This window comes from Diadema setosum, chromosome 4, assembly GCF_964275005.1.
Source record: "Diadema setosum chromosome 4, eeDiaSeto1, whole genome shotgun sequence".
NCBI classification, from domain to species: Eukaryota; Metazoa; Echinodermata; class Echinoidea; order Diadematoida; family Diadematidae; genus Diadema; species Diadema setosum.
The window spans coordinates 27432571-27447483 of record NC_092688.1 but is presented as its reverse complement, the minus strand read 5'-3'; the positions used below and the strand labels follow the sequence as shown (position 1 = coordinate 27447483).

General features: G+C 40.4%; 1 protein-coding gene across 1 annotated transcript in view; it reads right to left on the bottom strand.

The window, feature by feature from the left end:
* The window catches only part of LOC140227983 (unconventional myosin-XVIIIa-like), a 200681-nt gene that overhangs the window by 23255 nt on the left and 162513 nt on the right, over nt 1-14913 (bottom strand). Inside the window, exons 33-35 of the mRNA XM_072308365.1 lie at nt 14344-14427; nt 13521-13658; nt 12409-12594 (exon numbers count right to left, since the gene is read on the bottom strand). Of these exons, the coding sequence (XP_072164466.1) occupies nt 12409-12594; nt 13521-13658; nt 14344-14427 (408 nt within the window). The remainder of the gene's footprint in view (nt 1-12408; nt 12595-13520; nt 13659-14343; nt 14428-14913) is intronic.

Genomic DNA, 14913 nt, shown 5'->3' with positions numbered 1-14913 from the left:
ATAAACATGACTTGAATACTCAAAAGCAATGTCGTAATACATTCATTTCACAGCAATGCAATTTCCAAGACATTTTTTTTTTCTAACATAGTCATATATGACAACATATATATGACAATCATGACTGTGAAGGCAAATGCGTCCCACTTTTTGTGCATCCTGAAACGGATAAGTTGAGCTGTGAAACCATAAACCTCCCTTAAGCCCCTTTCATACTTTCACGGATCCCGTCACAATTCACCTTGGATCATCGCTCCGGGATTACCCACGTTGTCTTCTTCTTCTTCATTACTGTGCAAACATCTGGGAGGAATCTGATGTGATTCTTGGCACACTGACATTTCCCTGGAAAAATTCAGCTTGCCACCCCAAAGTTCAAGGATGAAACACTATCTGTAGTGCACTCGTCCTTTATAGGCACCGTGTACCTCCAAATACAAACTGGACACTCTCTGAAGACACCACAAGGTCAGCATTAACACCAGTGTCATCTGGATTTAAAATTGTGTGCATTTTGCCAATACAAATGAATAACTATTACGCAAGTTGCCATGTGAGGGACAAAGATGAACATACTTTATCTATATATAACAAACTACAACAAACTTGCCAAGATGTTTTTGACAAGGTGCGGCAGAAGTCAAAGGGCACTATACAAAAAGGATCCACTACTGAACCAATCTCCAGTGAGTCAAATGAAGGCAATGAATCACCTAAGGTGACAATGCCTCAGTCATCGAAGCCCCATGCTCAAAAAAAGAAAAAAAAAGAAAACTGAATAAGGTTTGTCATAACTACTCCCCACGGTTATGTATCTGCACTAATTGGTGTACGTCCCAGCCACCGGTGTCAGCCACAGCCAGGACAATGTTGTGCAGACTGATCCTTCATGTGCCAAATACCCGTCCAGAAACATAAGCTATGGGAATAGAGCCTTCTGTCCAGTTGCTCCACATCAGTTGACCTTGCTACCAATCCAACTTCAGACTTGTAACAACTTTGATACCTAACAAATCTGAACTGCACAGCAGGCTTATCTTTTCCAGCAACTTTGTGAATAACGGGTGACATATTGTTGGAGCTGAAAGCCTTTGAATGTTCTTTACAGATAAATGATGCTATATAAATGTTGTTCATCATCATCATCACCTCGAATCAGCCATGTCTGAAGTGCAAGAAGACACCAGTCCTGCACTTCTGAGGAGAAGGACCGGGATGTTGCAGATTGGTATAGGTCCAGTGAATTTCTGAACAATTAAGATGCCTGTCAGCATTCCGGGGATATCCCAGTAGACATTTTACACCTTCGTGTCAGGATTGTAAAAGGACTCAGTAGCCTCCGTCGTCCTTCTTGAAATCAGTGTTGGCTCCATTCATATGCTTGTCCATGCAGACGCCCAGTTCAGAACGTGGATCAACCCGGATTTTGATGCAAGATGATCCTGTATGCGATCCGTGAAAGTGTGAAAGGGGCTTTGACGACTAGATGGAAGACGGGAGGAAGATATCACTGGGCGTCTCCGATACGATCACCACGGGGATAAACTATTTGTCAGGTGATTTTCACATTTTCGCCCAGACATTTCCATCAATGCCAATATCAACGATGAGGACGGGAAAAACAATCCTCATTCTCTTCCGGGGGTTCACTTGCATATGAGTTTTGCTGAAGCCTTCATACATTTCACACTCTCACCATTCAAAAATCTCATTGCTGCATATTTTGTTGTTTTTCTGCATGTGGGAAAGCATTTACTTTTTTTTCCCACTGAAAAAGCAAACAGGAAAGCATAAAAAAGTATACCTAAAATATACAGATGTTGATCTGTTCAAAAATGAATTTACCATACAAGAGCACAAATTTGCTAGTATGTTTGTTTTTTGTAGTGGCAAAGGTAGGAAAAACAATTCACTGTGTTTCAGAGACGGGGGGAGGAAAGAACATGAGGAAAGATCAGAAAAAAAAAACTGTATGAGGATAAAAAAGTGAGAACGATAGACAGAGGTTTAGAAAGGTTTGGAAAGAGAAAATATTGGTGCCACTCACACTTGTACTGAAAAAACCCCAAACTTTTGAGAGTTTAGACTTTGACAAATCTTTTACTTGGATTTCTTTCAATGTGGATGCAAACTCACTGTCCCCCCCCCCCCCACCAAAAACCTAAGAAGCAAAACACTCTTGAATTTTGTGAGTGCGAATCTGATGAAACAAACTCTTGCAAGTTTTATTGATGCGACATCCACTGGCTCTAATAGGCTGCATCTACAGCAAGCTGAAGCAAATGGAAGCCACCTCACAGGCCCTGCCTGCAAGCAGAGTCTCTGTCAAAAGTACCATGAGATTTTGTGGCATTGCGGTTTCTTGCTTGCGGACAAACAAGCAAATTTTGCAAGTTTATATCTTGTGGTATTTGCCATAAAATATTCTAATAAAAGAGCCAGGGAAACTGAAGAGAGTAAGATAGGAGAAAAAGAGAAAGAGAGAGAGAGAGAGGGGGCCAGGAAGAGACAGAGCAAAGGAGATGTATTTTGTCTTCGGTCAATGAATCCATTAGTATCAATTCAGGGAAAACATTTGGCTAATTTGTTACAGACTAAAAAAACACAGACACAGAAAAACAGATCAAAATTGATTGGAGCAGTATCATCATCACGTCCACCTTCTGTCCCTCATCCTCCCCCCCCCCCCATCTCCTGGCCAATGAACCTCCTAACAAACAAAAACCATTCTATGGCCCGGCCGGGAAGCTCTCATTAAACAGCACTCCAAGAAAGGTTAATAACATTCCACAATGGGGCTTTATCATTCCAATTCTCATCCTCCCTCAACGGGCGCTTCAGAATTTTTGTCCACAGGAGCTGTGGGAACAGGTGAAACCCAGTCCTGGATGTTTACTGGGCCATGAAATGGATGTGGGCTGAAACCTGGTGATTTGTATTATAGCACCATTTCAGAATGAGATCAAATCAATTGCATCGAAATGCCAGCCAGCATCATTGACGCAAATTGTTTTCATATATTGCAGAAACTTCTGTACTTGACGACACAGACCACTACAATTAGGGAGCAATAGAAAGGAGAATGAAGAGAAAAAAAAAAGATATTAAATTTCATGATACATAGTATTTTATCATTGTTTGACATTTAAAGGAAACACAAATGGAGTTTACTCATGGTCATTAAACCACTCCAAACCAACCACATTTAAATGGCACTGCTGAGCTATGTGTGTGAACCTAGGAACATATACTGGATGAATTAATGCCAACACACCACTGCCACCATTAAACTTATTAATTCATATCACTCATAGCCCATAGAAGGTGCATCCAAACTGACGGTGAAATACCACAGCATTTCGCATGGCATTTTATAATGTGAACGTAAATACATCCCCCCCCCCAAAAAAAAAAAATAAAAAAAAAAATTACAAAATACTGTTGTATGTAGGGTGGTAATTCAAACTTTGCATGAAATATGCATGCAAGATTTGGGTGTGATTCATGTCACGAAATACCACTGATCATACAAGCCGGGTTCACACGTACAAATTAGCGGGATGACGATCGCGATGCTCATCCCGAGTTTTTTTGCGAGCGTCCACACGTACCAAATTAGCAGGATAGCGATCGCGATCGGTATCCCGCTAATTTGGCAAGCGTCCACACGTACCAAATTAGCAGGATAGCGATCGCGATCGGTATCCCGCTAATTTGGCGAGCGTCCACACGTACCAAATTACTCCCGCTAATTGCCGATAGAGATAACAGCAAAGCCTGCAAACTGGGTCACACAGCGCCCTTTTCTATCACTGCCTGCACACACTTACCTTTGTCCATTGTCTTTTACGCGTCAGTGGTGTGGTTCGCGCGCGGTTGTTGTTGTGCTCCAAAGAGGTGAAGGACCTCTTCGCAGAGGCCTCGCTGTTGTGATGTGCGCATTGCATGATGGGATATAAAAACTCGAGATTCTAATCCCGACCGTTCACACGTACCAGCGCGTGGCCAATTATCCCGCTAATTGAGGAACCAGCGCAAGATTTCTTGGGATTAGCATCGCGATGCTTATCCCGCTAATTTTCGGGTTTTTTATGTCCACACGTGCAAAAAACTTGGGATGACGATCGCGATGCAAATCTCGAGATTTGTATCCCGCTAATTGATGCACGTGTGAACCCGGCTATTGTCATGTATTTTTCATGTGACCCGACACACTTTGTGCCTTTTCATGTTGGAGAAATGTGCATGTGCAATGCATACCAGAAATATCATGGTATTGTGTGAATGAGACCTGTACCAAATTACTGTGGAATCTTAATATACCATGGTATTTTGCCAGTCAGAATGGTGCCGACATATTACAATTGTATTTGAGACCACGGTGATTTTAATGTGAATGCATCCAGTGTTGTGTGCTGCTAAAAACTAGATCACCATGAATGCATTCTGACATGATCCTTGTATGTCTTGCCTGACAACAGGTGTTTCCTGACACATGTCATACATTCAATATTCTCATCTTAGTGGCAAGCAAATGTCAGGCTGTTCTTTTGTAAGGACACATGTATATCACATGTTCTCCCTGAGCTAACCCAGCAGCAGTTTAGGCAGCCAAGACATGAGTTATTGATAACAATGATAGAAAAATAATAGCAACAATAACAGCAATAATGATTATTGTCGTCATTTAAAATATAGTGCTTAAAGCCACTGACTGTTAATTTTCTTAACCGTCATGGTGACAATTTATTCTCGAAATGGTTATTAATAAAACTACCAGGGTACTGTTCATATTTTGTATTACATTTAACAATACTGCTCATTGATTACACTGATTAACATTTTTATGTTAGTTATTTTTATTCCTAACTCACATTTTAAAACTATTTGAAGCATTAAATCTGTTTTTTTCTTTTTTTTTTTTTTTTAAATCTGCAAATGTTAGCAAGGGGCTTTAAAACTGTGGACATCTCCAAGCACACACAGAACTGGAAGTTGAATTAAGATACAGAATATCATTTACAGACATTGTGATATGTATACGGTAAGAAACAAAAAATATGATTGATGGAATAAGTGAGTTTTGAGCATTGATTCGTCTACACTATTAGAGCTGCGAGTATGATACTTGCCAGAGAGGTAAGCTTACAAGTTTGTGGCCAGAGTTGGGACTCTTCCCAACCGTTAGGAATTTCATTTAATCGCATTCCTCCATCAATCCGATCTCTCATGAGATCACAGTTCTGACACTCTTTTTAGTTTGGAAATGAAAATAAAGAAATAGGGTAACACTTTCAGAATCTTTCAAGCATTCAGTTAGTTCGTACAGATTTAAAAATAATGCTATAATGACTTTAAATATACAGAGGAAAATTCTGTTTCCATCATTGGTCGTTCTTTCGGGCACAAGACGAATTGTGGCGTTTACTGTAGATCATGAATCCACTGCTACTATTTCCTTACACCAGTACTGTATATGCCAAATATTTCACAAAATTTTTAGTTCGGGTGCTATTAGCAAAAATATCAGCTCTAATCCCCAACACAACTATGACATGCAAGCATGGATTTCTCCATTCAGTACTGCACTACACAGTTGCGAATTTAACCATTCACAAAATTGTCGGCAAGTCCTGATTGGCAAGAAAAAAAATAGACTTGCTAAATAAACTGTACATGGTGTATACAGTATCCCCTCCCTCAAATCAAAAATATATGGACTAGTCGAATGTCAGTCAGTAATTGAACAAACATGATCACATTGTAAGTCCTGACATGAGACAAACTCACAAGCATTTTTGGATGGAACATTGTGTAATAATGTTTCTTCCAGCTTCATAATCTATATAATTTCTGTCACCTTTGAATGGATTCATTGCAGTCAAATATAATGGATTTGGGGGGGGGGGGGGGGTGAAGGGAAGGTAGCGGAAGGTACTTTGAAAAAACAAAATCCCGGCCAAAATTTGCCAGCCAGCCAGCCAGCGTGTAACTGTGCACTCTCTCTGGTGCAGCTTGCCGGAATCCAATTTTCATTTGCCCCACGGCCGGGGGTGGAGATGAGTGCTCAGGTAGCGCCACGACAGGAATGTCAAACAGACTGTAATGCAAAAATCACAGAGATGTGTGAGAGGAAATATTGCCCCTGGGGCTCATGGCTCTGGAATCAACAAGCCAGGGTGGGAGAGAGAGAGAGGGGGGCTCCGGGAAGTCGATCCTGTCTTTGTGTAAATCTGATACACAATCTGTGGGCCACTCAGAAAATGCATTGACCTGTCATAGGAGCTGGCGAGGTGGATGGATTCATTTTTTCCCCGCATTTTTTTTAATTATTATTATTATTATTATTATTATTATTTTATTTTTTTATTTTATTTTTTTTTTTGGGGGGGGAGTGAGTTTACATCTTTCAGTCTGACGTCATGGAATTAAATACCAAATGTCATCTATTACCTTTCAACGAAAAAGCCATGAAAAGGGGATAATAACGTTACAGGGCATGATTGATGCCTGAAGTTGTCTGTGTGTGTGTGTGTGTTGGGGAGGGGGGGGGGGTGATTTAATATGCCTGTAATGCACATACATGTACAGTACATACAAAAAGCAGTCAGATGTTTTGAATGGGGCTTGTATTGTGGCTTTGTTTTGTAGCTCTTTCTGTGTGTGCGTGTGTGTGTGTGTGTTTGCATGTTGATGTGCATCTGTTTGTGTTTGTTTGTGTGTGTGTTTGTGTGTAAGAGTGCTTTTGTGTGTGCACGTATGTGCGTATGTGTTGATGGGTATGCTTTACAGATTCATCAAATCTTTGTGTGCAGTGAACATCTCAGTCCCACACACAGCTCTCACCGCCCTGGTCTTTTTAAGTAACTGGAATGGATGCCGGAGGGGTCCCCCTTTATTGGGCTGCAGAAATGGGTCAATTGGAAGCGACGTTCCAAATGTTTCCTCTTCTGAAGGTAGTCTGGGGATTAATTGGGTCAACCCATCTTACTTCTCTCTTACTTCTGTCGGCCCATCTGGAGCTATTTTGCCTTGGTAGGAAGTTTTTCTCCAGGTCTCCCCCCCCCACCCCGTGCTGATTAACAACCAGTTGAGTGCATCTATTCTATCATCTTTCATTCCAAGAATCTCTTTTACCAGCATTCCTCACATGCCCTGGAAGGCTACAAACTTTTGATTAATTTTTGGCACAGGGGCCATTTTAAAGTGAACTAGGCTTGTTTAAAATTCATGTTTCTTAAGTGATAATGTAGAATATTAATGTAATATATAAGAAGTATTTCAGTAACACATGAAATATGTATTCAAATAGTGTTAACAGTAGCGGAATGAAATTCAGTATATACTGCTGCAGTCCTGTTCTTTCTATAATGATATTTTCAGCAAAGGTATTCTATCCTGCAGTACATGATAAAGAGATGGCATGGGGTTTCAATATGGGATAATTCTTTTATTCTCTTTCTTCATCTCTTATTTGGATTTTTTTTTTTTGTCTTCCATATCAGCCTGATGACACTTGATGCACTCACCATGCTGCTTAGGACGAACAGTTGTAAGAGTGGAACTATTAAAGATCATAATACCTAGACTCATATGACTCCTTTTCATCTCACACATAACCCAACAAAGTGCCACATAACTTTGAACAGTGCATGACACAACAAACTGCCATGCAAACTTTTGATATCATTTTCCTCCACCCTCCAGTATAGACAACATTCTTGACAAAATTCAATGACAATTTTGGTCAGGCTTGCAGGCTTAAGTGGAAAACAGATGTTATCATTGTGGGGGAAACGATTCAACTCAACGACAAAATACAAACAAACAAACACGTCAGAAACAATTTTAGCTTTTACTGGGCAACGCAATACTTTCATGAATATGGCAGTTTTGTAACTCCTCCAAACACAAATGCACCATCAATATGCAGGAAGCCAGACATCATCCATTCCAATAAATGGTAGGCTAAAGAGACAAATGTCTTCACTCCTTCCAGCAGTCAAGTGTAAGTGGCACTTAACGGCCAATGCGGTGAGTTGATGGAGGGTGACAGCCGTGCACGTTTCTGTGTCGTGAAAACGAAACCTCAATGAAGAGAACCACTTTACGAAGTCCATTTGGGGCTGGGACGGTCAGCTGACCCGACTTTTGGCGCATTAGGAGTGGTCATTGTCTACACAGCACTTACACCCTGGGGAATTGTCCCCTCTTCCCTTAAGCTAATATCTGGCCATTTTCAGCCCAAAATGCTGATGTATTTCTGGTACATCACCCTTTGATGAGCAAGATAGCTAAGCATTTCAAACCTATTGTCAAGTGTCTTGTAATTTCCTCAATGTTTATGATGGAATCAAATGTATGAAGAATGGTACAGTGATCAATGCTATTTATAAACACTTGGGAGCAAATACAGCAGTTTTAACATGTGGCTCCTTTTAACATTTTCCTTTCTATAAGAAAAAAGAAAGTCGTCTGCTCGAAACAAAAACATTCATTTCCTTAGTGTAGGGAAACAATGGGTTCAGACTACTAAAACTTTCAGTAAAACTGGGGCAGATATGGAGGAGGTGTACAAAAAACAGAACATTTTTTCATAAATTTTTTTTTTTCATTTTTCAAGATTCATTTGTCTGTCCCCTTTTCTGGAAGTTTCCACAAATGTCTCAAAATTCTACTTTTTGTTAAAAAATGTTATCAACCATGACATCATTATTTTTCTTTTGTTATTGACATAAAGTATTTATATAAGCAACTTATTGTTGGCAAAAGTGATATACAAATGAAATTATTGTATTGTAATTTCCCTTACTACAAGGGTATTGAATAAAAGCAATAGATAACAACATCAGAATAATTTGCCATGATTTGTCCTAATTTTCAATGATTTGCATTTTCCCCTTGGGCAAAGTCTCCTGTTACATGTACATGTTCAAACATTCCAAGAGTCTAGTACGTGTCTTTGAATTGTTTTTCTGTATCACATTCAAACATTATTATCATTGCTCTGTTGATTTTCAGGCATGCTATATTATTGAATACCTGAATGTTGAAAAGCCTGCAGTTCACAGGTTCCTCCAAGTAATACATCCAAATGACACAAACAATGAAAAAAAGAGCTGTCGCTTGTGAGTGATTCAGGCTGCAGCCAATGTACTGTGAGCTCCTCACGCAAACTCGCTAAGACACATTTAATTACCCCAAGTGCTTTACACAACATTGAGAGAGAGCTGAGAAGTACAGACAAATATCTTCTCAAATAATTTTTTTTTTCTCCCTGTGATCAATTTGGATGAGAGAGAATGAGAACTGGAAAGACAAAGACAGACAGTGGGAGACGGGGACAGACAAAAGAGAGAGAAAAATCTAAGAGATGGGTAAAATATAATATGGAAATATGGGGGAAAAAGAGGAGACAAGAACTATATAAACATTGCCTCTATCTGAGTCAAGTATTCCCCATGATGTTCTTATTTTAAGATAATGTTGAGGGTAGAAACAGAAAAGAGCACAGTGCAAAAAGCTATAAAAAAAAAGGTAAGAAAAAACTCCATCAAAAATGGCATGGAGTCAAAAAAAAAAAAAAAAAGAGAGAGAGAAAAAAAAACTCCATCAGCAATCGGTATGGCGTCATGAGAGATAAAATTCAGAAGCATGATGACTCGGGAGATGACAGTTCCTGTCATCTCTTAGAGAAAGTATGCCACAACTTTAACCTCACAGATGTACAAGGCATAGAGAGAAAGAGATAGATAGAGAAGAGAGACAGAGAAAGAGAGAGAGAGAAAGGGAGAGGGAGGGGGAGAGAGGAAGCTTCGACACATACACCACACAGCCCTGTCCATAAATAGCGGCGGTGACAATGCATACCGTCCTGAACACAACAATTACCCAGAATGGTGGGGAATGCAATCACTAAGATGAGATACCTGACAAAGGCAAGCGGGTCCCCAAACAAGTGACTGCTGATAACGTGATAAGGTCGCAGCGAACGGAAACGAGACACTGTACCACCGCGTCCTGGCGGAGCAGATTTCATCAAATTACTCCCTGGCCACGCCAGCAAAACCCCCTTCGACAAAATGCATTCAAAAAAATTCAAGATTTCCTGGACGGGAAAGACTGTCGCAATAAATTAATGAGAACACTTTATTATCTTTGGCTTTTTCCATTTTGTGTTGCACAATTTACCAGATGAAGGGTCCATGTTCTAGTTGTTTTTTTTTTTTTTTTTATTAAGTTAATCCAATAATAAGCCAGATAGTTTCAACACCTCACAATCTTGACCTCCGTGATATTATCACAAGGCAAATACATAACACCGTGGCTGACCAGTTTGACTCTTGGGTCATGATGAAAAGGGCATCTTCCAAGGTGCTCAGGTAGGCTTCTATGCAACGAGTTCCCATTTCCATTCTTACCTGACTGTGTGTACATATTGTCTGTCAATGTGTGTGTGTGTTTGTGTGTGTGAGTTTTGTGTCCGTGCATGTCTCTGTGTATGCCGTGTCTGTGTCTGTGTATCAACATCAACAGAGGACAAACAAGAATGTCCCACAGGAGTTAAAATTCGGGCATTCTGCTTTGCCAGGGCTTCACAGTAGGGGCACTTTATTGGTGGAATCACATTTACATGCAAGAAATTTGATTGAAAAAAAAAATTTGATTGAAAGCCTTAGCATTAGTTCTAAAAGCTGTACAACCATACCTGTAATGAAACACTCAGATAAAAAGGCATACTGTCTTATTTGCAACTGTAAAAAATCACATTCGAAAAGTCTTGCATACATACCACACCAGCATTCACTCAAACATGTATACACTGCAATGCGACTACGCGATATCATGAACATGAAACACATAAAAAAACAACAACAACAACAACTTTTCCAATCTATACACCTTCTCACACAGATAAAATTTTGACCTGGAGAAGCAGACATATTTTGTAATTAGATTTTTTTTTTTCCTCCCTGAAAATAATAGTTTTACTAAAGAATGCTTTGTATTGAAAAGGTAGTTACCCCCTCAAGCCACAGTTTCATTTCCTAAGATTGACAGAAGCACATTGTTGTCTCTACAAGGTATTTTTCTCCCTCAAAGCAGCAGTTTCATTTTCCAAGAATATCTTGTATTAAGGTGTTTTTTTTTCCCTCCCCTCATTACTGTAATTGTATTTTCTATGATTAACGCAAACAGGTTTGGTATAGAGAAGGTATCTCTTTTTCCATTGCGTGGTAATTTCATTTTCTACGATCGACAATGTTGCTAACTGTAGCATACTTGCAGACAGAAGGTACATCTAGGAATTACAGACACAGATACAGCATGAGTGATACACAGACAAACAGCTAGACAAACAACAGTCAAACAGACAGACAGACATAGAAATGTCATCGGTGACTATCAAAGGAAAGAACCATGGAGTGGCATGTCTTTTCACTCGAGACTGACATCCAGTGAGGGATGGGCGCTATGTTTACAGACTGTTGTCTTTGCAAATTTGAGCAAAACAAAAAACTCCAAAACCCACAAAGACACACAGAAGGACTTCCAAGGACTATGTGCCACACACTTTCCCCCTCCTTCTGTGCTCAATTTCTTCACATGCATATTCATGTGATTGTATGAGCATGGCTTTTCCCTCGGGTTCTGGCTGCTCCAACTTAGGAGGTCATAAGGAGTGTCATAAAGAAATCAACAGTGACTGACATGACATTTAGCAGGTTAAATAATGCAAACAATTTCATTGAATCATCTCTTAAGGGAGCTTTCCAAGCCCAACCGTGAGAGCTGCTGTCAATAAGTTGTACGAATTGTCCCTCAGAAACAACATTAAATGGGGATCTGGCATGAGAGGGAGTAACAACTCATGCACATACAAGATCCCACATCATTCATTCATAGTAAGGCACAGAGTGCTAATCTAGTGAAGTGGTCCCCCTATCAGAAAAGGGACAAATGATGCCAACCACTCATGGTTCTCCCCAGGTGACTATCAATACAGAGCTTTAGATTTTCACGATGCAGATGTTCAGAGGAAAAACAACCTGTTTTGCGCATGTGCAAAATTGCTTATCAAAATCGCTCTTGCGTCGTCTGAGTTTTCACGGTCTGTTCTGGGCCATTTCAGCGCATGCCAAATTCAAGACGCAGAGAGCTACTCGACGCAATAATCATACGGGGGTGCCATTTTACTTTGAATAGGCTGCGTCCTTGCATAATCCTAAAACTCCTTTGCGACGCGACACAGGGAGAGAGGAGAACGGCCGACGCAATCATCGTCTAAAAATCCGCGTCACAAATCTGAAGTTCCCTAACAGTCACCAAATGGTATCAACAACACACACAGTGCCATACGAAGAAGAAGCTATAGGAGAAAGGAGAAGTGTAGACTACAAGACTTACCAAAGCATGTCTCCTCTGACTGGACTCGGACTCCTTGCGCTGGAGCTCAGCATGCTCCTCTCGTAGCTCCCTCAGCTCTCTCTGCAGCTTCCTGCTGGCTTCCTGACCTCGTAGTTCCTTCTGCTGGACGGAGCTATGGTCACTGGTTGACCGGTCCAGGGAGTCCCGCAGTCTCTCTACTTGGTTCTGGACAGCGGTGAACAAAAACAGATAAAACATGCATTGAGTGGTACACTCTTGTCATACACATACTACTGAGCTCCTATAATTGCATACTGTAAAACCAGAATATTTGCAGCATGAAACTTTTGCAAGCTGGAGCCGATGGCCTTTTTTTGCAGCACAAAACTTTCCCAAACTGCCATTAGCATTCATTGCAATGTGTCTAAAAAACCATTCGTGTGCATTTTACCTTCATGAGTCTTGGCTCCGCGCAAAATTTGCAAAGGTTTCACACGTGCAAAACTTTCTGGCTTACAGTATTTGCATGAGAGTACAGCAGATAATTCTATGAAGTTATATTTTACTTTTCTGGAGTATGTCATGATTCCATTTGAAAGATGACTGTTACCTGTCTGTACTGAATGGAGACCTACGTACTGCTTTTCAGGGCTAAAACAGTACTATTGACTTTAGAATCAGTATTTGAAAAGTTAGAAAGCACACAGAATGATGAAAGTTTGTGTACTTCTTTTTCAATTTAGGACAACATGAATTAGTGATGCACCACAACATTAATAATGCAAACACATCAAGGTGTTTTTTAATGCAAAGAAAAAAACAACTGGTAATACAATGTACCGTATTTCAAAGATTATGTCCTTGTCTTCAAACACCTGGCTTTATAATGTGTCACACTGACTATGAATAAGTTACTGCGAGTATTTGACCAGCAAAAAATATCTATATTTCTTTATATACTTTTTCTAAGCAAAAAGTTCACCCATGGGGAAATTGTTTTGCATATAAAAAGTATATAAGGACATAATGAAAGGGAGTTGAGAGTTGGTAGTAAGAATCCTGGCTCAATGCAATCCCTTGATCAGCCAACATGACACGCAGCACACTTCACTAATCACATTCACCATCGTGCTCACTGGCACGACTCTCACCTCCAGTTTGTTCTTGGTGGTTTGTTCCAGGTCCAGCCTTGCCTCCAGGTCCCGTGCCTTGGCTTCTAGTCGACTCATCTGGGCCTTGTCCACCATCGACTCTGTCATGAAGTCCAGCTTGCTCTGCAGCTCCGAGATCTGATGATACAGATCATATTGATTTGTGATTATGATTTGAATTATGATTTCACTTGGCTGCTTAATGCAAGCAGCTGTGAATGCTTGTAAGAATGCAACCAAAAGGACCAGTGGCTTTAAAGTCCTCTCAGAAGAAATATGCAATGCAGATAAATGCTGCTGCCAGGGGATTTGAACCACGGACCTCACAAATGAGAGCTCATGGTCTCTGTCCAGTGAGCCACAGCAGCTCTTGATTAACTCTTCAGCTGCCAACACTGTAAGTTTTAATAAACCATATCCATACATAACCATGCATGCATTTAGAATTGGTCGAGTTAAAGGAGACCTCTGGATGATTTTCAGACTTTTACATTTGAACGACTATAAATTAGCTATACTGAGTACAGAGTTTCAGAATTTGTAGTCATTGGGATGCGGAATAAGAATGGTTTCAAAATTTGTAACAAATCACAATGAACAAGGATGATGACATGGCAGCCTGATCATAAGAGTGCATGATTTTATTGAATTTAATCATCTGTTTCTTGTGTCAGTCTCAACTTTTCCTGCAAGTTTTATCTAAATCTGTCCACAACTTTTTGAGTTATTTTGCACACAAACAAAAATAAAACAAAAAACAAACAAACCAACCAACACTGATGAAAACATCATCTCCTCCCTTGGCAGAGATAATAATCCTCACCTTCTCCTGCAGTTCCTGTTTCTCTGTTGACATCTCGTTGATGGTCTCAAGGTGTTGGTGGATCTTCCCTTGCTCCATGGACATCTGATGGACAGAAGAAACAATATCCAGTCAGGCTTGCCAACTTGACTTTTGAGTCTGGGGATGACTTATATACACTGGCTTTAACACTTGTCAAGAAATGGATTACAATGGCATGAAGTTAATGACTGGAGTGAGAGAATGAGCGAGAGAAAGAAGACAGAGCTAACAGACAGACAGACAGACATAACAGAAAAGACATATAGATGGACAAAGGGAGAGAGACAGAGAGAGAGGGGAAGGGGAGAGAGGGAGGAGGGGGATGGGGTAGAGGGGAGTGGGAGGGTGGTGGAGGGGTGGGACAGTATTCAAAGAGAGATCAGCAAGTGGGGGGGAAGTGGTATGAATTCAGACTTTTCTTCACTTCCATGGCAACAAGAGATGACTTGTAGGGTCACAAGCTGTCCCTGGGGGTTCCGTGACATTTGCTCCTGCAACGGTTGCTCCCATGGAATATCTGCACGCTAAGCCAAACATAAATTCTACCTG